Source organism: Podarcis melisellensis (assembly GCF_964234715.1).
Source record: "Podarcis melisellensis genome assembly, chromosome: 6".
Classification (NCBI taxonomy): Eukaryota; Metazoa; Chordata; class Lepidosauria; order Squamata; family Lacertidae; genus Podarcis; species Podarcis melisellensis.
The window spans coordinates 74,959,848-74,980,752 of record NC_138538.1 but is presented as its reverse complement, the minus strand read 5'-3'; the positions used below and the strand labels follow the sequence as shown (position 1 = coordinate 74,980,752).

Genomic DNA, 20,905 nt, shown 5'->3' with positions numbered 1-20,905 from the left:
TGCTTGCTGAATCTAAACTTAAGAATGAACAAGTCATATGCACATGCACACATTTATAGGGGGAGAACAGCATTAAGTCATTATTATTAGTTCTGCTGAGCTATATCATTAAAGGGATACTGAAAGAAAAATGTTTTAAGTTTTATTTTTGATTAAAACTATCAGAACATAACTCTGTTTTTTCTTTCACAAAAGACTTTACATGAGATCTGAGGAGGCTGTAGGCAGAACCTGAAGCACTTGTAATACTGAGACGGTTTTAGTCAAAAATTAAATAACTTGCATTTTCAAATGGAAGTTTATCTGTTCCTTGCAAATGCAACCCTTGGAACATTAAAACAAAAACATTTCATCCTGGCTCTGCAACTGGAAGTAAGACTGACTGGGCCTAGGAAAGGAATAAAAAAGGTAAAGGACCCCTGACAGTTAAGTCCAGTCGTGAACGACTCTGGGGTTGCGGCGCTCATCTTTCAGTTTTTTGCACCAGTCTGCATTTTTTTTAAATGAAAAGTCATCAGTGAATATCTTCTAATAAGCACACATTTGTGTGCAATTTTGCCTACTACAGAAACCTGCAATTTACACGGTTGTTATATTTTTGGGTATTGCACCTAAAGCCAAAATCGCATATAGTCAAAACACATTGGATTTCCAAAGTCACTTTTCCTGGAACCCTGTCCCCTTTTGAATTATTATTATTTTTTGCCATGCACATAAAACTGAATGTTAACATGTAACATGTTGCCAACATGCACATTTTATGCACTCTTTGATCTAGAATAAGTATTATATATATATTTGGCACACATTGCTTGGATGAATAACTACATTGCAAAATTCAGAGACGTGTGAATTTTGAAGGATGGCTGTGTTTCAGTTCCTGCATTGTTTTGGAAAGGGCAAATCAGGTTGTTTCACCTTAAAATGTGAACCACATCTAATTTCTCCCCCATCTCTACCCTTGGAGTGGTGGCACTCGGGGGTGGGGGGACAACAAGCAGGCACAGGATACGGGAAGCAGCCTTTTTCTTGCTGATCCTCCCCCCTTTCAGCGCTTCCCACCCCTGAATTCCCCATTGATCTTGTCAAACATGGGATGGGGCACACACATTTGCAAAGATAATGTCTGTTCCAGCCCAAGAACAGAACCCAAGAGAACATAATGTGCAGCTCATATTGCAGAAAACCCCCAAAGTACAAGCCAAGTGACAAGAAAGGAAAGACGGAGCAGATCTGCAGTGTCCACAGTTTTTGAAAAACTGACCTGGCCACAGCATATAATAGCTACTCAGGAAGAAACCTGGGGGCAGTAGAAACCGAAAGCCAAGGAAATGTTTGTCCAGACCCCTGAGAAACAATGCACCTGGAACTCTCCTAAGCCCGAGGGGCATATCAACTTTGCTGACTTCATTGCTTTTTCAATTCTTTCAGACTAAAGACTCCCCGTCTCTCTGAGCATATTTAAGAAGACCTGACCCCAGGAAAAAAATGCTGCTCTTCCAGAGAGACATCTGCTTTTGTTTCTCCCATTACTTCCACTTTTATAAGATAGGCATTTCCTTCTCCTGAGGTCTTGGAATTATCCCCCCACCCCCGCACAAGCCAATGTGATCACCGATAAGGGTAATCCATGTTTATAATTCACACTAGTTAAGACGGGAGAGTAAGAGCAATCCTCTGTAGGAAACGACGATTACCTTCATTTTAAGCAATATTTACTGCTGTATCTAAAACCAGAACTGCCCCAGGAAACAAAATATATGGCTATGTAAATTTACAATACATGCAGAAATTAAAATAAACCCCAATACCTAACTATGTGCCTGGGCTGCAAAGCAGAACAGGTTACTAGGAGAGTTGATTAAATGGACCGAATCACTATGACAGCAACAACTGGCATGCAATTTAGAGGGGAACACACACACATATGCACATCCTCCATATTGTTCTTAGCTATGCCTACCCAAGTATAATTGTCAGCAGCAATAAGCATTTAACGTTATTGTGTCTATCTTTTGAGCCACACACATTAGAGAATTTCAGTTTTGTTTGTGAAATGAAGAACCGTTCAGTGAAATTAACAGGAACTAGCATCAGAGTAGAGAGATAAATGTAAGCTCAGCCTCCTGTCAATTCTAGTGATGTTAGTGAATTTTCTAACTACTTGGCTCAGCACATGAGCTTGTCCATTTTAGAATGCTCAGCTTTATTGTGAATTGAATACCATTTTCCTGAGAAGTTCTTCTCTGGCTCAGAACGCTTAATGAGATTCTGCTGACCAAGCGCCCCAAACCTACTGCACTTTAAAAAAAAAAGTTCATTGCTTACTCTTCACTAATCATGTGATGATTACTGCAAACTACCAGATCACCTGATAAACAAAGAGCAGTTTGTTTAGTGAGAATCTATGAGGGTCAATCACTTTCCTTGATTGTTCTTTACATGCATTTGGTTGTGGTTAGTGTCCCGTATCTAGATTGAAACCCCTCTCTTGTTCTCAGGTGTGTTTGTTGGTGATGATAGTGGCAGTGGTTGAACTTTCCATCATGGCTGATTCTCCACTGGGGCACAGGAAACTAAATTACAGTCTCAAGGCCAAAATGATCACACCTGCATACACACCAATGCCAACATGACAAGTCTGGAGAGAACGCTAAAAAAAATACACAAATATTTTCTGAATACAGAGACCAATCTGAACCACCAGGAGCTCACTTATCAGCAGCTTTACCCTCCTCCTTCATCCCACACATACTACCTGCAGCACTTCATTTCAGAAAGTGTTTGCTGAGGTTACAGGTGTGAAATGTATCTTCACTCTTCAACTCTTATCTGTAACTGGAGTTTTACAAGCCACACCTTCTTTTCCCTCCCTCCCTTTTAAAAAAGGGCATTACAACCTAGTTTTGTCTTATTTTCAGTGAACTAAAATTATGACCATAACTTAAGAATAATAGCAAAGGTGGCTATGCATAAAACCTGTACCTTTGCAAGTACTGTATAGTGTGTGTGTGTGTGTGTGTGTGTGTGTGTGTGTGTAATGTTAGTATATAGCATAAGAGGCCAGCATCTTGATGAAACTAAGCAGGTCTGGATCTGCTAAGTGCCCACCTTGGGTTCCATGATGGAAGGAAGGCAGAATATCAAGTGCAAGAAAAAAACATATATGGAATTAGCAGCATGATAATCTTATCTCAGACTGACTCACATAGTGGTTGTCTTCCCAGCTCCGTTGTGGCCAAGAAAAGCAGTGATCTGACCCTCATAGAACGTAATAGTCATTCCGTCAACAGCTGGCTTAGAGCAACCGGGGAAGATCTTCACCAGGTTCTGAATACACACGCCTGGGACCAGACCAGAAGGCTCCTCTTCAAAGTGCAAGTTTGCTTGAAACAAAGATTAAAAAAAAAAATTATTAAAAATTAATGAAACAACTGCAGAGGTGAGCTGTAGAGGTGTGTGATTACAGCTCTAAGACAACACGGCATACTATAATTGTTAGAAGAAGCAGTTGCATTGCAACACATTCTGGTTCACCGTCCCCCTAACGGTACACTTTTCCCCCCTGGGTTGCATCATGGTTAGCCCACAAAGAATCGGACCTGAAGTGATTTCTGTAGAAACCATCAGGTCAGAGCTAACAATAATGGTCATGGGCATTTGTTGCTGACGAAGCTTTCATGGACCTTCTACCACACTGAGGATCGCCCTTGGCCATTACGAATATTCATATTAGAACTACTTTAAATTGCTCCACTTGCTGGTATAGCCAACTATGTGGTAAGCTGAGAACCAAGTCAATATTTCTGATAAGAGACTTATGAGAAGGTAAGTTCTGAGAATTCCCCCTCCCAAACATACAAAGGGCATTTTTTTTCAGCCACCAATTGAACCCCCAACCTCCCTGAGGGTGCAGGGGAGCGCAATCTGCAAACTAACCAGCAACTGTGCACAATAGTTCACTACAGAGTCACAGCCATGGCACAGAGCAATTTAAAGTGGCCTCTTATGGTGCACAGGAGAAAGCAGCAGGAGGCCTTTATCAGCAGTGACAACAAAATCTGGCATGTAAGTAATCCATCTGTCCACTTGAAAACTTTATTTTTTTCTTATTCCACTCCTCCCCACACAAAAAAGGGAACAGAATGAGATCACCAGAGTTTAGAATAACATTGTTTTCTTTTTGTCTTGGTGGGAGAAACTCACCCTTGTGCAGGAGGAAAGATCAAGGCCTGGGTTTCCCACTGAATACAGACCATCCAGAAGACTGAGCTCATAAGACTGCCATTTTAAATGCCACCATGGGGACTGTTTTATTTTGCTTAATTCTGGGCCAAAGAAACAGCCTTTGAAGTAAACGACCCCCTTGGGCGTTTGAGATGATGTAAATCAAGAGCCTTTTGACTTGTGTTTATCCAAGTTACCTTAAGATTTGCAAGGGGAGTTTCCATAAGGGTTTGCTTACTTAACTTTTCAGGATCAGAAGAGTTATGTTAGGGTGCAGTCAACTCAGTCCAGGCATGTCCCTTTCTACTAATAAGGTATTGTTGAGAAATGTATGTGACTCTCCTGCCCTATTTTTTTTGTTTTTTTAAAAAACCTTCCTTCCACTTGCAGTCTGAAGTGACCTAACGGGACACAGGTTTACAACCAGGACTTCATGCGGGCTTCTGATGACATATTCAGCATTCAGGTTTGATGGGCAAAACTTGGAAGAAGAGAGGCTTGGATCCACCCTAAGCTACCAGACAGACTGACATAGCAAGGCACCAGAGTGCCTTTTCAATCACGTATGATGGGCTGGAGACATGAGAACACAAGATGTTTTGTGCGTACATTTTCAATGCAGGTATTTGTGTTGGTGGGACAGCAGTATATTTTAATTTTAAAATTCATTACTTTTTTTTTAGCAAGAAAACATGGAGCACTGCAACATGGATAGCTAGTTTTAGTCATCAGTCATCTGTGCAGGATATTTTTTAAGTTTCCTGATACTACTGCTGCATAAAGTCCTTGGATTTAATACTACAAAGATGTATGAAAGTTTCTAGAACATGGAATTAGCTTTCCCCGTTCAAAATACAATAAAGGAAGGTAAGAAGATATACAATTCAATGGATCCTGAATTATGTTCTTTTCAAAAACACATTCATCACACAAGCTGCCTAAAGGTCACAGGTTAGAAAAGGGAATGTCAGTTATTTATTCTAAGGCAGGCTAACTTCTGCAGAGTTTGGGGACTTGCAGCAATCTGGGGAACAAGCCAACAAGGTGCTAGGAGGAGATGTGGTAAAGAGATCTTTGCTTCTTGACAGGCTAGATCTTTTTGAAGGAAGACCCCTGCTTTCATTCACCCATCATCACACAGGATGAACCCAAATGACCTGGGGTTTCATTCAATAAGTTTAAAATAATGTGTGCTCATGCTCAGTGCTTGAATCACCAGCTTTTCACCAAATGCAAAAACTCCAGTTCTGCAGAAGGTGACTCCCTGTGTCCAAATATTGCTTCAGAGGGTCAAGCTTGCACAGCAAAGAGAATCAAGCAGAAGTTTTTTCCCCCTGGCCTGTATCACGTCAGTGTGCATACTATGTTTGAATGCTGACCCATTTAAAAAGGTTTATAGATGTCTGAGAGGAAGCTAGACCGAACTGTTCACCCTGATTGTGCTAGTTTTGTAGGCCAGCCTCCAATGAAGAGTTATTCAGACTGTTTTGTTGGAATTGGCCCTCCTGGGACAATAAAGTGAGATGCCTCTACTATGCTACACCCACCTGGAGCTATTCACACACCACCACATAGGCAGACAAACGAACTGGCGACAAAGAAGCACATCAAAGTTCAAATGTATAACACAAAAAGAGTTGCGATTACTCCGCTTCTCTCTCTCCTTACTAGTCATTTCATCTTTGCCTTTTGCCTCTGCCTCAGGCTTCCCCTGCTCGATGTACTCTGGTTTCCTTTTGTGTTTACATTTGTTTTCTTTACCATCCTTCTTCAACGGGCTGTCTGTCTGGGTTTTCCCCCTGTCGGGTTCGTCAGCCATGGACTTTCTCATCTCTTCTTCTTCAGCCTTCATGTTGACGCTGCCTTCCTTCTCTGAACCTTTGTCTAGGTTAATCAGAAATCAAGTCATTTTTAAAAGGCAACCACTGCTGTCAGTCTTGAGTACACACTACACCTTTATAGCACATTTGAAGCATACTTCCCCACTCAAATAATTTGGGCATTGTAGTTTGTTAAGGGGTTGCTGGGCAGTGTAACTTTTTGAGAGGTAAACTACCATACCCATAATTCTTTGAGAGGGGGTGGAAAGGTAGCTTTGTGAGGGATAAACTATAGTTCCCAGGATTCTTTGGTGAAAGTACTGTGATTTAGACGTGCTTTCAATGCATGGTGCGGATGTGATCTTAAGTTTCATTTAAACAGCAACATTTAACAGAAGACTCTGTGTGTGTGTGTGTGTGTGTGTGTGTGTGTGTGTGTGTCTCACGACCACCAGAAGGCACATGCCTAAATAGTGAAGGCCATTTGGTTGGGTATAGGTCTTTTAAAATACATAGAATTGTTAAGTAAACTACAAAACACCAGGAACCTCTTGGCCCTTGTCTAACAAAGCTTAAGGAGAAGCATTCTATGTGGTTTAAATCTCTTTTTTTATAGCTCTTCTAGAGGACTAGGACCTTAAATGAGAGATTTTAAAACTTCCCAATAGGAAGTTTTGTTCCTAAATCACAATGACTGCAAGTGAGACTCAGAAAACAATATTAAATTGGATGTGATTCTTACTACTACAGAGTGTTTCCTATTTCACTATGTATTGTGTTCACAGAGTACTTAGTGATCAGGGTGTGCTTTGCATTCCTCTGATGTTCAAGTCCTTGCTCTGTTAGCTTGTTACACGCAAGTGGCAAGGTGAGCCAATCACTTGCCTCATCTCCCAGTGTCACAGCACTTCTTGCATTTTCCCTATCAGTGTATTTGTGGCCACTGTCCCATGGTAGGAGGGGGCACCTGCACTGATACAGGTTTAACCCAGGTGTTTTATTGGCCGCCAACACATGTGTTGAATAACCAGGTGAGGCCGTAAAACACCAGGCAGATGGTGATTCTAAGGACATGACATGGATGCACTACTCTGTTGTTAAAAGATTTAAAGCAGCCATTATCTGCCTCAGGTTCCGCAATGTCGTTGGACTACAACTCCCATCACCCCTAGCTAGCAGGAGCAGTGGTCAATGATGAAGGGAGTTGTAGTCCATCATTATTCGGGGATCGAAAAAGGCTGAACTGAAGCTGGCAACATTTTAAAAATAATGCCTTTCAGTGGGCTTTGCTGATGCTCTCAACATGAAGATCCATGCTGCTACTGCTGATTACTTATTTCATTTAGGAATTGCTTCCTAAAACAGATCCCAGGAAAAACATACGAGCAATTGCATATATAAAAGCAATGACAGATATGGAAAAGCAAACAAGAGAAATGTTGAAAGGACAAAAGAGAGGATCAAACGGTTGTGCGCTAATTTCTAAGTCAGGACTGTGGGCTGGATGTGGCCCTCCAGGCCTCTCTACCTGGCCCTTGGAACTCTCTCCAAGCTTCACTCCTTATTAGGCCTGTCTCGCACCCTCCTGGAGTGTTTTTGCTTTACTGGATTATGTCCTTTAACTCTGATAATGGCTCTTCATTGCCTGGGTGGAGGAGAGTTTGTTGTGTGAATGCATGTAGCCTACTGCACAAAGGTAGCAGTTGCATTAATTGTTCTGCCCACCTTACCCCCACAACCCATCAATGCCTTTAAAAGCTTTGCCTAAATCTTCCTTGTAGCATATAGCCTTGCAAGGTTGCTTTGATATGGTGCATCCTGGAAGCTGGAAAACAGAAGCAATGTCAATAGTAACAAACAGATGCATCCTCTGTTCTTCTGAATTCCTCTTGCAGGACATCTAGTGGGAAAGCTGTACTTTCAGCTGAGAATGCAACAAAAGCAAATCCACTTCCAAGGGGGGCAATGTTGCTGCCCTTTTTCCCGCTCTGACCCTAACATGGGCCATGACTGGGATGGTGCTGGTGGGAGAGGTTTCAGGTTGTTTGCAGAGGGGATTAGCCTCCTGCTGGCCCAGAAGTACCTTCATCTGCTGAGAACCAGATTCAAACAGCCTGTCATAGCCTGTGAAGTACTATGGCAGCGAGAAACGGAACAGCCATGCAAATAACAGATTTTCTCCTCCCTTTTCTGTAGTATAGCAACTGTTTGTCACTGTGGTTTTGTGGATTCATATGACCATTCCCAGGGACCCAACGGAGGACATAACATCTGACCAGGTTCTTCCTTGGATGTATCAGAAATCTGAAGAGGTGCTGTGTCAATGAGATGTTGCTAGGAAGTTAAGCCCAAGCCAGGAATGCAGATGCATCAGCACCTTAAAGGTTATCAAATTTATCATGGCATATGCTTTGTGGACTTTGCTAAATGAACGCAGTATCATCCAGTTACAGGTGTATATATATATATATATATAAGCATCATTTCTCTCTTTTTTTTTGGGGGGGGGGATATAATTGTAAACCATGAGGTCAAAGGGAAATGAAATGTAGAAAAGCCCAAGCGAGTGGTAATTCGGGGGGAGGGGGGAATACATCCTGGCATTGATATGTCAATTAACAAATATAATGTGCTCAAAATCCTTTGTCTCGGTTCAGTCGATAAGTGATAGCACTAAACCTCTTGGTGTGTTGTAATTCAGTAGTTTCACAATACAGTCTTCGTTTGAAGTTCCTTTGCTCCATTGCTGGTAATGCTGAGGCTTGAAATTTTCACACTGGCTTTTCAATATCGCAGTTTCTGATGTCAGACTTCTGCCCATTTATTCTTTTGCACAGAGGCTGGCCTGTTGCAGGAGGTCTTTCTGGCAGATGATGGCATGTATCACAATGGAAGATGATCACATGAATGAACTTGGTATTGTTGGCAGAGTAGACACTGGGCAGAGTTGGCATATAGGTCTGATCCCTGTGCCTGCAGCTCCATTTTGTGACCTGTTGTTGCTGTTTTAAGGAGGGAGGTTCTCTGTAAGCAAGTACATGCCCACCTCCAATGGTATGTGAGAAAGAAGTGCAGTTGTCCAGCATGGGCTCTACATAGATCACCAATGATACTTTTGAAACTACATGTACAAATATTCAGGTTCACACTTCATGCATCTGATGAAGTTGGGCTGTAGTCCATGAAAGCTTATGTCATAACAAATGGTTAGCTTTTAAGATGCTGTTAAGTCTCTTGTAGGCTTTTGCTAAAAATGCAGGAAACAAATCTGCCTCTATGTGTCTTGGATGTGTGCATCAGTTCCCAAATGGTCAGGATTCAAGAACACGCCTGTCTCAAATGGACTGAAGCACATTGCCTTTCTATTATGCATCTCTTGGTAGATGGGAGAGCATCCTTCTCCATGTCTGCTCCAGTCTCAGATTGCTGCTGAAAAAAGGCAGCATCAGAAAGAGAGGACCTGGATCTTCCAACATATTCGCATTGAGAAAATAGTTATTGTAAGACTAAAGGGAACATAGGTCATCTTTGAGTATCAGGCTTAGTTCAGACCACCTGCAAAAGCGTTGGTCACATCTGCGTGTTGGACCAGTTTTAGCCCTTGTTTGGGGACGCGTCAGAAGTATGGTTTCACTTGGGGTGGGGGGCAGGAGGGAAGGGAGATTACAGAATATTTCCAGGAACAGTGAAATGCTATACTTGATGTTCAGAGTCACTCCAGTGCCAGCTCAGTTAACATCAGAATCATGCTACTTCCTTCAGCAGTTGCCATAATAGTCCTTGTCAACTATCTCCAGACAGATCAGTAAGAGAGACATGATTTGCGGGCCGCCAGTTAATCTCAGCATAATTTAGAAAGATTTCAGACAGAACCCCGACTCGCTCTCCAGCAACACTTTTAATAACAGTGGGCCACTCAGAGTTCAAAGCCACCTGCTAAGATTCCCACTGTAAGCCTGTGTCTAATCTTTACAATGGCTCCCATAATGAATGCAAGAGAGCATTCGCCTCTAAACGGATCAGCGGTTCTCAAGTTATTTCTGAACACCAGTTTTTCCACATAACTCACCATCCACAGTTGTTGTTTTCTCAGCCTTTGGGTGCCCTGACCCTAGCCAGTAAGACTGCTGGAAAGGGAAATACCAAGGCCGTGGTATCCCATAGTCTCCTGAAACAAAAACAAGTTGGTAGGGTGCATAAACCTCTTTGTGTTTTGCCATGGGGAAGAACCCATCTATGCAAATCTTACGCTGCAATAATTACTTGGTGTTTCATTAGCAGCAAACATTGCTGTGCACTAGAAGTTCAAACAAAGCACAGCCACCCACCACCGTCTTGGCTATAAAGTTTTTTTACAGAGGGAAAGGGACAGAGGGAGAATAACCACATTCCCGATTGCTTTTGTTTTCAAAACTGAAACTCAATTTAATTAAGGAATTAAGCTATTCCCCAGACCAGGGATTGGTTGAATCTTTAATAAGCAGGCAGTGAAAGCCTGTACAGTATGTGTTCTGCCTAAGGCAAGGTTTGAAACAGGGATTTCCTAGCTCACTTTCTTAGCCACTACATCATCAGTTACACTATTACTCTGCATTCCATTACACTATGAAGTGACTTGATTCCTGTGGGCAAATCCTACCCTCAAAGTTAATTTCCAAATTCCAAAGATTAAGGGGCCACTGCAGATGAAACTGTCCAGCTGCCTTAAAAGATTTCATTCTATCTCTCTTTCTGCAGTCTTGGTGGCTCTTAAGAGAACTATCCTCCAGGTGTGCTGTGTAGCAGGGCACCAGAGAAGGAGGAACAGACCTCCTTCCCTTTTGTGCTGCTCCTGCTTCCAGTCAGTACATTTTTAACAGGGAGGGGGGTCTGGGAGGGATGATGTTTTGTAGATCAGGTGGGAATTCTTCTCCAGCTCAGATTTTAATCCCTAGGCTCATAACACTCGCCTCTTATTTCGGGCTATCTTTAAGAGCTCCTGAAGCTCATACCCAAACCAAGACATAGCAAGCTGAATCTGCGTCTGTACCAAGGATGTTTTCTTTGATGACCTTACATAGGGGTGGGAAACTCCCCGCCTTCCACCACAAGCCAGCCAATCATCACAATGACAATAGGTGATCTATTTTTGCCTGTGCAGATGGTCAGCTAACTGTAGCCACTTCCATAGCTCTGTGTGCAGTGCTTTGCAAGTCCCAAGAACCAGTTTACAAAGCACTGTACACACAGCTTTGCAGGTGCAGACAGTCAACCCCCCCTGCAGCCCAGTGGTGTCTTTATCTTCCCCGTACCCTGTGGCATATATGATGTCATGTGGGTGTTCCCCCCCCAAAAAAATTAAATTACCTCTTGGGACAAATAGGGAGGGTTTGGTAAACGAGGAAATGAGAAGCTTATATCTGCTTCCACCATGGATAAGATCTGAAAATGCTATTTTAAAGTTCCTTAAAATGGAGTAGATTACAAGTCTTTTACAGAAGGGGAAAGGCTCTGAAACAATCCGGTGGTAAACAGCGTCATTTTTAGAAACCCGTATAAGAGGGAAATCAAGGGTAAGGTGTGAGATTACCTTGTTCAGATAAGATCTCTTGTGGTGCTTTGTTTTAGCTTTTGAACACATATAATATGCAGCAGGACAAGTTTCTTAAAATGCCATATACTGTACTCTTCTGAACAAAAGCAAAAGAATATAAGATCATATGATATGTTCTCCTGCCAAATTGTAAATAGTGGCCCAAGGCTTACTTTGCCCTTTTGCCCTTGTGCATAATTTGCCAAAATGCTGACAGCATTTTGTAAGGGACAGGGACCAAAGTTTTATATTCAAGGCTATAATCATGTTTATTAACTGCCTTTTTGCAGTGGTAGCTACACAGAGCCACAGGACCTAGTGTTTGCACTAGGTTTCAACTAGATGGCATTGAACATTCTGAGATGCTATTTATTTGATTTATTTTAATGTTTAGTTAAGCTCTAACTTTAAAATCCAGTTCTATTAAAATCACTCTTTAGCAGCAACAGTGTCCATAAGGCTACCTCTATTTAAAATGGGCAGGGAAGAGACATTGCCATACCTGGGAAGACATTATCCAAGTACCAAGCAAGCAATCCATAGATAAAACCATCCAAAACCATCATCTCCATAGAGAACAAGAAACTGTATTGATCTCCTTCTAGTGGGCTGGTTCGGATGTTATCCCACTGTAGCCCAAGGCCTTGCTCTTCATAGCGTGACAAGTATTCTGTACCAAACCCAAATGCCACAGGTGAAAGGAAGCTCTGGAAGAGGAAGAGGAAAGGAGGGTGTCAAGTTACCTTGATGGGGGTGGGGGGAACTCTTAGCAATGAACATATGGCAGACAAAGGAATAAAAAGGGGATGGGTAGATTTCCTTGATTAGTTTTTCCTGAATGATCCACTCCACTCATCTTCCAATATTTTAAATTTCAGAGTGTCTGTATTTGCATTATCCTGCCCCCCTTACAGATAAACATTAACAACTGTGTACATTAAAACATTGTTGTTGTTTTTAAGCTAATGGAAAGCACAGCAATTTTCCAAGACATTTTCAAGCACCCCTAAATTGTTGGAGAATTTTGCCTCTCAACCCCCTACAAAGATTATTTGGTGAAATCCCCCCTCTCCATTTCCCCACCCACAAATATCAATCAATCAATCTCTTTTACAGACATAAAAAGCACACCGTATACATGGATCAGAACACAACACAGTTAACAAAACATAGTAGGAGATACTTTAGGATAAAACTGTCCATACATCATGAAGATGGTTCTTAGGACCTGTGGTGATATAATTTAATAGTGTCACTCAAAAATCTTGCCACATTCTCCACAACGTCATTACTACAACAGTTCAGCAAATAAGATACCCTGGAAGAGTCAGTGTGAAAAATCCCCTCCTTTGATAAGGGGGCCAAATATATTTTTGCATAAAATGGGCAATAAAAATAAAACATGTCTGATGGATTTGACCTGTTTTGTGCCACAAGGGCAGTATATTTCAGAGAGTGGGGTTTTCAAGAATCTACCTTGCAAAACTGCAGATGGTGACATTAAATCTTGTGAGGGAAAGAGCTCTGCGTAGGTGGGGATCGTACAGCTGGTGTAAATATGGAGTGTCCTGGCCAAGCGAGTATGTAATTCCCAACCCCAATGGGGAACAGGTTTTGTTGGCTGCACGGCAAAGGGTTTGGAATTCAAACTCTAGTATTCTACACTTGATTGTCTGATATGCTTCCAATTGTGGGAGCGTAAGCAGTGACTCGAAGGGCAGTGCCAAAGAATGCTCCAACTACCGCACAATTGCACTCATTTCACACGCTAGCAAGGTTATGCTTAAAAAATTCTACAAGGAAGGCTCAAGCAGTATATGGACCGAGAACTCCCAGAAGTACAAGCTGGATTTAGAAGAGGCAGAGGAACCAGAGACCAAATTGCAAACATGCGCTGGCTTATGGAGAAAGCTAGAGAGTTCCAGAAAGACATCTACTTCTGCTTCATTGAATATGCAAAAGCCTTTGACTGTGTCGACCACAGCAAACTATGGCAAGTTCTTAAAGAAATGGGAGTGCCTGATCACCTCATCTGTCTCCTGAGAAATCTCTATGTGGGACAAGAAGCTCCTGAGAAATCTCTATGTGGGACAAGAAGCTACAGTTAGAACTGGATATGGAACAACTGATTGGTTCAAAATTGGGAAAGGAGTACGGCAAGGCTGCATATTGTCCCCCTGCTTATTTAACTTATATGCAGAATTCATCATGCGAAAGGCTGGGCTGGATGAATCCCAAGCCGGAATTAAGATCGCCGGAAGAAATATCAACAACCTCAGATATGCAGATGACACAACCTTGATGGCAGAAAGTGAGGAGGAATTAAAGAACCTTTTAATGAGGGTGAAAGAAGAGAGCGCAAAATATGGTCTGAAGCTCAACATCAAAAAAACAAAGATCATAGCCACTGGGCCCATCACCTCCTGGCAAATAGAAGGGGAAGAAATGGAGGCAGTGAGAGATTTTACTTTCTTGGGCTCCATGAGCACTGCAGATGGTGACAACAGTCACAACATTAAAAGACACCTGCTCCTTGGGAGAAAGGTGTTGGCAAACCTAGACAGCATCTTAAAAAGCAGAGACATCACCTTGCCAACAAAGGTCCGTATAGTTAAAGCCATGGTTTTCCCAGTAGTGATGTATGGAAGTGAGAGCTGGACCATAAAGAAGGCTGGTTGCTGAAGAATTGATGCTTTTGAATTATGGTGCTGGAGGAGACCCTTGAGAGTCCCATGGACTGCAAGAAGATCAAACGCATCCATTCTTAAGGAAATCAGCCCTGAGTGCTCACTGGAAGGACAGATCGTGAAGCTGAGGCTCCAAGACTTTGGCCACCTCATGAGAAGAGAAGACTCCCTGGAAAAGACCCTGATGTTGGGAAAGATGGAGGGCACAAGGAGAAGGGGACGACAGAGGATGAGATGGTTGGACAGTGTTCTCGAAGCTACAAACATGAGTCTGACCAAACTGCGGAAGACAGTGGAAGACAGAAGTGCCTGGCGTGCTCTGGTCCATGGGGTCATGAAGAGCTGGACACGACTAAACAACTAAACAACAACAACAAGCAGTGACTCGAGTGATAGGCCACAGGTTCTGATTTTGCTCTCAATGCAACCTAGCAATTTGGAGTAGTGGGATTCTGCCAGCATGTGGAAAGTTAAAGAAGATAGATCGAATATGAAATGTAGGTTGAACCAGAATTTTATAGTGGTGAGCCAAACTTTGGTTTCCAGCAGCCTTTGCCCAATTTCCAGACAAATAGCTGTATATGGCACACAATTTGGCAGCGCCAGGAGTTTGCACATAAATTTAGATTGGAAGCGTTCCAACGATTGCTTAACTGCACCAATCCATAATGGAATGTCGTACAGGAGTTTTGGGGCTACTTTGGCATTGAAAACCTTTAGTGCAGCTGGGATGAACTGGTTCCCTCTGTTAAAGAAGATACAGGTGATAGCCAGAGCTAGTGTTAGAGTATCCACTCCATTAAGTGCAAGCTTACAATAGTATTTACAGGAAGCATTATATTGGAAGTGGATGCCTAAGTATTTAAAGTTTTTAACCTCTTCCAATGGGTTTCTATTGATCTCCCACCTATGAGGCTTCCAAGATGTTGAGAAAACAAGATGAAATTATAAAACTTATAAATGACACAGTTTAGAGGGCACTGTGGTTTCTATTGAGTAGGGTGGTGGTAGTGGGTGAAGAGGATTTCTTACCGCCATAATCTTTAGCTTAAAAGTCAGCCGGTCCTGCCAGGCAAAGCAAACGATGTGAGGCAAGTATAGGGTAAAGTAGATGACGCCACTGCAGGCAGCTGCCAGATTAGCCTTGGAGAAGAAGGTGCTAAGCAAGAAGCACTGCATGATGCTGGCCGTGGTGAAGGTCAACAGGAACAGGAACAGGAGGTGGGGGTTGCTGTAATGAAGCACTCTGCCATACTGCATTGAAAGAAAGAAAGAAAAAGAGAGAGAGAGAGAGAGAGAGAGAGAGAGAGAGAGAGAGAGAGAGAGAGAGAGAGAGATCCAGTTAATCACAGTCTCCATTGACGGCATGGCGGAGACCAGAACTCATCTCTGCTCATTCATTGCTGTCCATCCTCTCTGCCTAGGCATTTATGTCAGAGTCTATTGGAAAAAGAAGGGCTGGGGTGAAACTCAAGTCAGTAGGTCTGATATTCTACCTTCTTCCAGACAATAAGATATATGAAGGGTGTATCTAGCTCTGTTCAACAACTGTGTGTGTGTTTTGTGTAAGGATGCACCTGTATGAGAATTTCTTTAAGTATCCTATGTGGTCATGCAACATATCCAATCCTTGTAAAATGCCACATCATAGTAACAGGCAGCTTAAGCTGTGCTGTTTGTTCTGTGCTGTGCATGTCATCAGTGTGGCTTCATCATACTTCTCCTTTCATGCAAGGGTGTTGCAATATTGCTGCAGCAGGTTGCTCAATGTCATTGAGTTGCTAGTAAAACCTTAGCTTCAAGATCAGGCATTTTGGGTAATGCAGCCTCCTTTAAGATCAGGGCATGGTTACCAGGAGCTATCTTGCAGGGAAGGTAGCCTGCCGTGGATTAAAAGATGTCAGGATGACCCTGCACACTCCTAGAAAGGCACTGGGTGAATTTCTCTCCAGATGTTGTTGGATTCCAACTCCCATCAGCCCCAGCCAGCAGGACCAATGCTCAGGGATGATGGGAGTTGTAGTTCAACATCATCAGAAGGGCCACAGGTTCCTCATCCCTGTACCGAGAACTGGGTGATAACAAGGCAAGAGTACCACCATCACAGGGTAGAGTTCAAACACAGCAGTTCATACCATACGCCCAGAAAACCTGTCATTGTGCCATGGGTGTGGTTGAGTCCACCGAACACATTCTCTTGACTTGCCCTTCTTATGCAGAGCTTAGACAAAATTTTATAGACCCACTCCTATGTCAATTTAGCTTCCTACCCGGAAAAAACCAGGTTTTATACTTGCTGAATAATGTCACTAGAGCTATACCTTCCTGAGTGGCCAAATTTCTTTTTTTAGCTTTTAAGCGTCGCAAGACTATAATTGACTGTATTGATATGGGGCTATCTGTTTAGCCCATTTTAGTGTTGGCTAAGCTCTAAAATCTTCCTGGATGTTTACCTGTGTATTGACAAATGTACTTTTTTCTGACTGACGGTCGAATAAAAGGTTGATGAACACAGCAGTTCAGAAGACTTGTCCAGATTTCTGGCTCATCATTAAGGCAGCACCCTCACTTGCTCTAAGTGCAGTTCAAAGGCACAGGTCTAGTCTAGCATGTGGGATTGTTGCTATTGAAAAAAATATCAAGTTATCATTGCTCCTCCCAGCATAAATTGTGCAGCTGCCCTCTGTTGGTCAAGGGACAATCACTTTGCTATGACTGCAACTCTATGCATGTCTACTCAGACATCCTATTGAGTTCAATGCGACTGTTTCTCGGATAAGCATGTACAGCATTGCATCCTATAGCAGTCAAATAGATAGTTCAACCAGACTAAAATTTTACAAAATGTGAAAAGTAAGAGATTTCGAATGGGGCTAAAAACATGTTCCTCCACCTCCCTAGTTTGCTTGAAATGTTTTTATACAAATTCACACACTGCACCTTTGCCTGAAAGCCGATGCTTAAAAATAAACCAAAAAGCCAAAATACTGAATTTTCAGAGCATATTCTGATTATGCATGTCATCTCTTCTCCCCAGATTACAGTTCTCTGAAAAATAGGGTCCATGAAGAAGGGAATCAACTGTCTTTTTAAAAGTTGCTGTCTTTTAAAAAGCTGAAATAGTATTTTGCTGCTAAATGACATTCAAATACCCAGAACCAGGGAGATCTCATGAGGGTGGTTAAGATCTACCAGGATCCTTTGCACTGCTAAGTAAACCAAGGATGATCTTTATGAATCTTTAAGGACCCCATTACAGTGAACAGTTGGACCTCAACTGAAGGTTAGCTTTATCTAATCAAGTGGGAGAGATAATTGTTCTGTACTTTTAGGCCTTGTATATCTACAGCTATTTTTTGACAAAAGTTACAAATGACAATTGACCATCATTGTTGTTTTATCCCACACAGGAAGTGTGCTTGTTCATGTGCAGCAGTAATTATTAACATTAAGTATAATTATGCTTGTGCAAGGAAGAATGACACACGAAAAGTGGCAGTAATGGAATAGCACAATATACAGTATGAATTACTACTGGTATGATATCACTGCTAGCATAAACTCCTATAGAGGAATGTGTCGGCCTTTAGCGTATCTGATTATATCACCAGGGGTCTATTGCCAACAACCAGCTCATAGTTTGCCAATATGTCAGATGTCAGATCCCCTAATGTACTCTTCAAAAGATACTGCCAAAGCCATTCTCTTAACAGCAGTATTTGGCAACGTACATGTGGCACGTAAGGCATTAACTACCGTATTCTAGAGAAGAAGAAAAAGATATATTGAATACACTGATCTGAACTTGAAGTGGGAAACAACCTCAGTCCAGGGGGGAAACACCAGATATAAATAACATCAGCCCTGCTGGTGAACTCAAACAAACAATAAGCACCAAATTAATGTGGTGTCAAAGTTAAGTGCTAACTATAGGACTGCATACCTAAGCCAAGCTACAATGTCAAAGCTGACACACCATATCAGTTCAGGTAGGCCTGGCAGAGGAATAATTGAACAAGAGCAGGCCTTTCTCATAAAAGTAAACTGTGCTTTAGCAGTAGTTGTTTACAAATATTTGTTCTTTAGTAAGCGCTAAGATTCTGGCATCCAGAGTCATCTTTATCAGGAAGGCTTTGTCTTTTGTTTTAGAACGCAGCAGATCACAAAGCAATCATAACAACATAGAACCCTTATAATAAACAAACAGCAAAAGGAAGCAGAACATTAAATAAAGAAAGAAATCCTTAGGGTCACCAGGAAAAAACAAGAGCGCCACACCCAACAAGAAGAAACAGAACAAAAAAAGCCAAGCCAATGGGTATACAGAGGTATGTTTTCATGCTGTTAAGTAGTTCCCAATAGGACAGAATAGTTCCCACTGCATTTTCAGCTTCGCCTTTGTCAGGAGAAATTTCCCAGGCACTATTTACTCAGAGGCATGAAAGGTGCACTCCACCCACCAGCTGCCAAGATGACCCGTGACTTAAAAGCAAGAGTTCTATCTTCTAATGAACTTAAGAATAGCTCTGTTGGATCAGGCATTGGCCCATCTAGCCCAGTATCCTGTTCTCACAGTGGCCAACCTGATGCCTATGGGAAACCCACAAACAGAACCTGAGCACAACAGCACTCTCCCTTCTTGTGTGCTGCCTCCAAGCATGAAGGCGGGATGCAGCCATCATGGCTTGTAACCACCGATATCCTCCATGAATTTGTCTAATCCTCTTTTAAAGCCCCCCAAGTTGGTGGCCTGCAGGAGTGAGTTCCACTGTTTAATTATGGGCTGTCCTTTTTCTGTCCTGAATCTTCCAACATTCCACTTCACTGGATGTCCATGAGTATTTTGAGCAAGGGAGAATCCATTGGGAACTATCCTAGAATGCTCACTGGATAACATTCAGCATTTATATAAAGCTTTTGGAGAATTCAAAAATTTCCTTGTTGTGCAACTCTACAAGGCAGCTCAATGTTATTCTTTCCTGAGAGAATCAACAGTCTGGATAATTTTGTGTGAGCAATTAAGCCGAAAGGTGGATTCTGGTCTTTTATGGCACCCTCTGCGTTGCGCATATTTGCAGTCACTAAGAGGGCCATTCTACATTTTGCAAAGCAATGCCCAGTTATCATGTCTGGTGGACGTTAGAAGGCCGAGTAAGTCAGAGGGAAGGAAAGAAAGAGGTTAAGGGATGGGCTGCAGCTCAGTGACGGAGCATGCAACAGGTCCCCCAGGTTAAATCCACAGCACCGCTAAATAGGTCTGGCAAAACAACTGCAAAAGTTTGGCACAGCTTTGGAGGTTATCCAAAATGTGGGGGGTTTGTGGTTAATTTTCCTGAGCAAAACCCCTGTCTGAAACCACCGCCGGTCACTGAAGACAACACTGAGTGAGATGCACCAGTGGTCTAACCTGGCAGCTTCCTATATAAGACTTTGCAGACCAAATAGAGGAATGCGGAGAAGCTTATTGAAAAGATCAAAGCAAACGCCGAGGGACACACTTGAGTGGTATGACTCTGTGTGCCCCCTCCCGGAAGCAACGTATTTTTTCGAACCAAGCGAACAGCTGGTGGTTGTGACAAATGAGTTAGAGGGTAGATGCCTCACAGTAAGGTTTAAAAAGAAGTGAGAGAGAGACTTAGTGAGAGAAAGAGAGAAAGAGAGAGAGAGAAATTCCTGCTTTCTGAGGCCTCCTTGAAGTGAGCAGCAATGTTTAGAACGTGACCTGTCAAACCTAATCCAACCTGAGGCACTGTCATGAAGGCAATCTTGCGAGTCTCTCAGGAGTAAACATATCTATCTCTGTCAAGTGCTGATGCTGCCTTTGGGGGCTACCTAAAGGAATGTGCCTGCTGCTACGTGCTCGGGAGGCTGATCCTTCCAGCATGTCTGTCTGTCTCTTTTTTGTATAGCTCCCATTATTCCTTGGTAGTACTGGCAGCATGAGTGCAAAATGGCACGTCTGGGCCTTGAAAAAGAAAAACGCTCCTCGCCTGGAGGTGATGCTCTTACCGTAATGAGAGTCGTCAGGAGAAACGTGCTCACAGCCATCATGATGAAGCTGTCTAGGAACCAGGTGAACCAGACAGCCCCGCTAGTGAGCCCCCTGTTCTTCATGGCCTCTTTCAGCCTCATTTCTTTTTCCAGCACAATACTCTTTACCATCATGGAGACAGAGTAGATCCAAGCAAGCACCATGAAGATAGGGAAGGCACGGTTCAGAGTAACCATGAAGCTGCCCAGGAAAGAAATAAAACAAAGGTTAAAATCATACCGTCTCCAAGAGGCAGTGCGAAAGGGACGCACGGATTGAAACTGGTCTAACAGCCGTTCCTTCTCTCTAGGGAAACCTCCAATGTTTTCCATGAGAATTCAGAGCATCCTCAAACTATGCTTTCTAGTTTTCTTCAGGGGAAGTTGTGAAAGTTAACTTGGCATAAAACTGGTGTGAGTGCACAGCGTCACGGGATCCCTAAGACAGTGCAGTTTCATTATTAGGAAAGTGGATTTAAATAATGGATTTCGCTTGAACAGGAAATGGTGCCCCATAAGGATTTATGGGTTCTGCCTTTTTAAAAATCGCCTTCCTGTTATTGCAGACA

The 20,905-nt window shown here is 42.6% G+C and overlaps 1 protein-coding gene across 1 annotated transcript in view; it reads right to left on the bottom strand.

Moving 5' to 3' along the window:
- Window positions 1-20,905, bottom strand: part of ABCA4 (ATP binding cassette subfamily A member 4) — a 100,555-nt gene that overhangs the window by 28,141 nt on the left and 51,509 nt on the right. The window contains exons 15-20 of the mRNA XM_081914071.1: window positions 20,316-20,538; window positions 15,339-15,560; window positions 12,122-12,326; window positions 10,117-10,215; window positions 5,896-6,111; window positions 3,209-3,386 (exon numbers count right to left, since the gene is read on the bottom strand). Of these exons, the coding sequence (XP_081770197.1) occupies window positions 3,209-3,386; window positions 5,896-6,111; window positions 10,117-10,215; window positions 12,122-12,326; window positions 15,339-15,560; window positions 20,316-20,538 (1,143 nt within the window). The remainder of the gene's footprint in view (window positions 1-3,208; window positions 3,387-5,895; window positions 6,112-10,116; window positions 10,216-12,121; window positions 12,327-15,338; window positions 15,561-20,315; window positions 20,539-20,905) is intronic.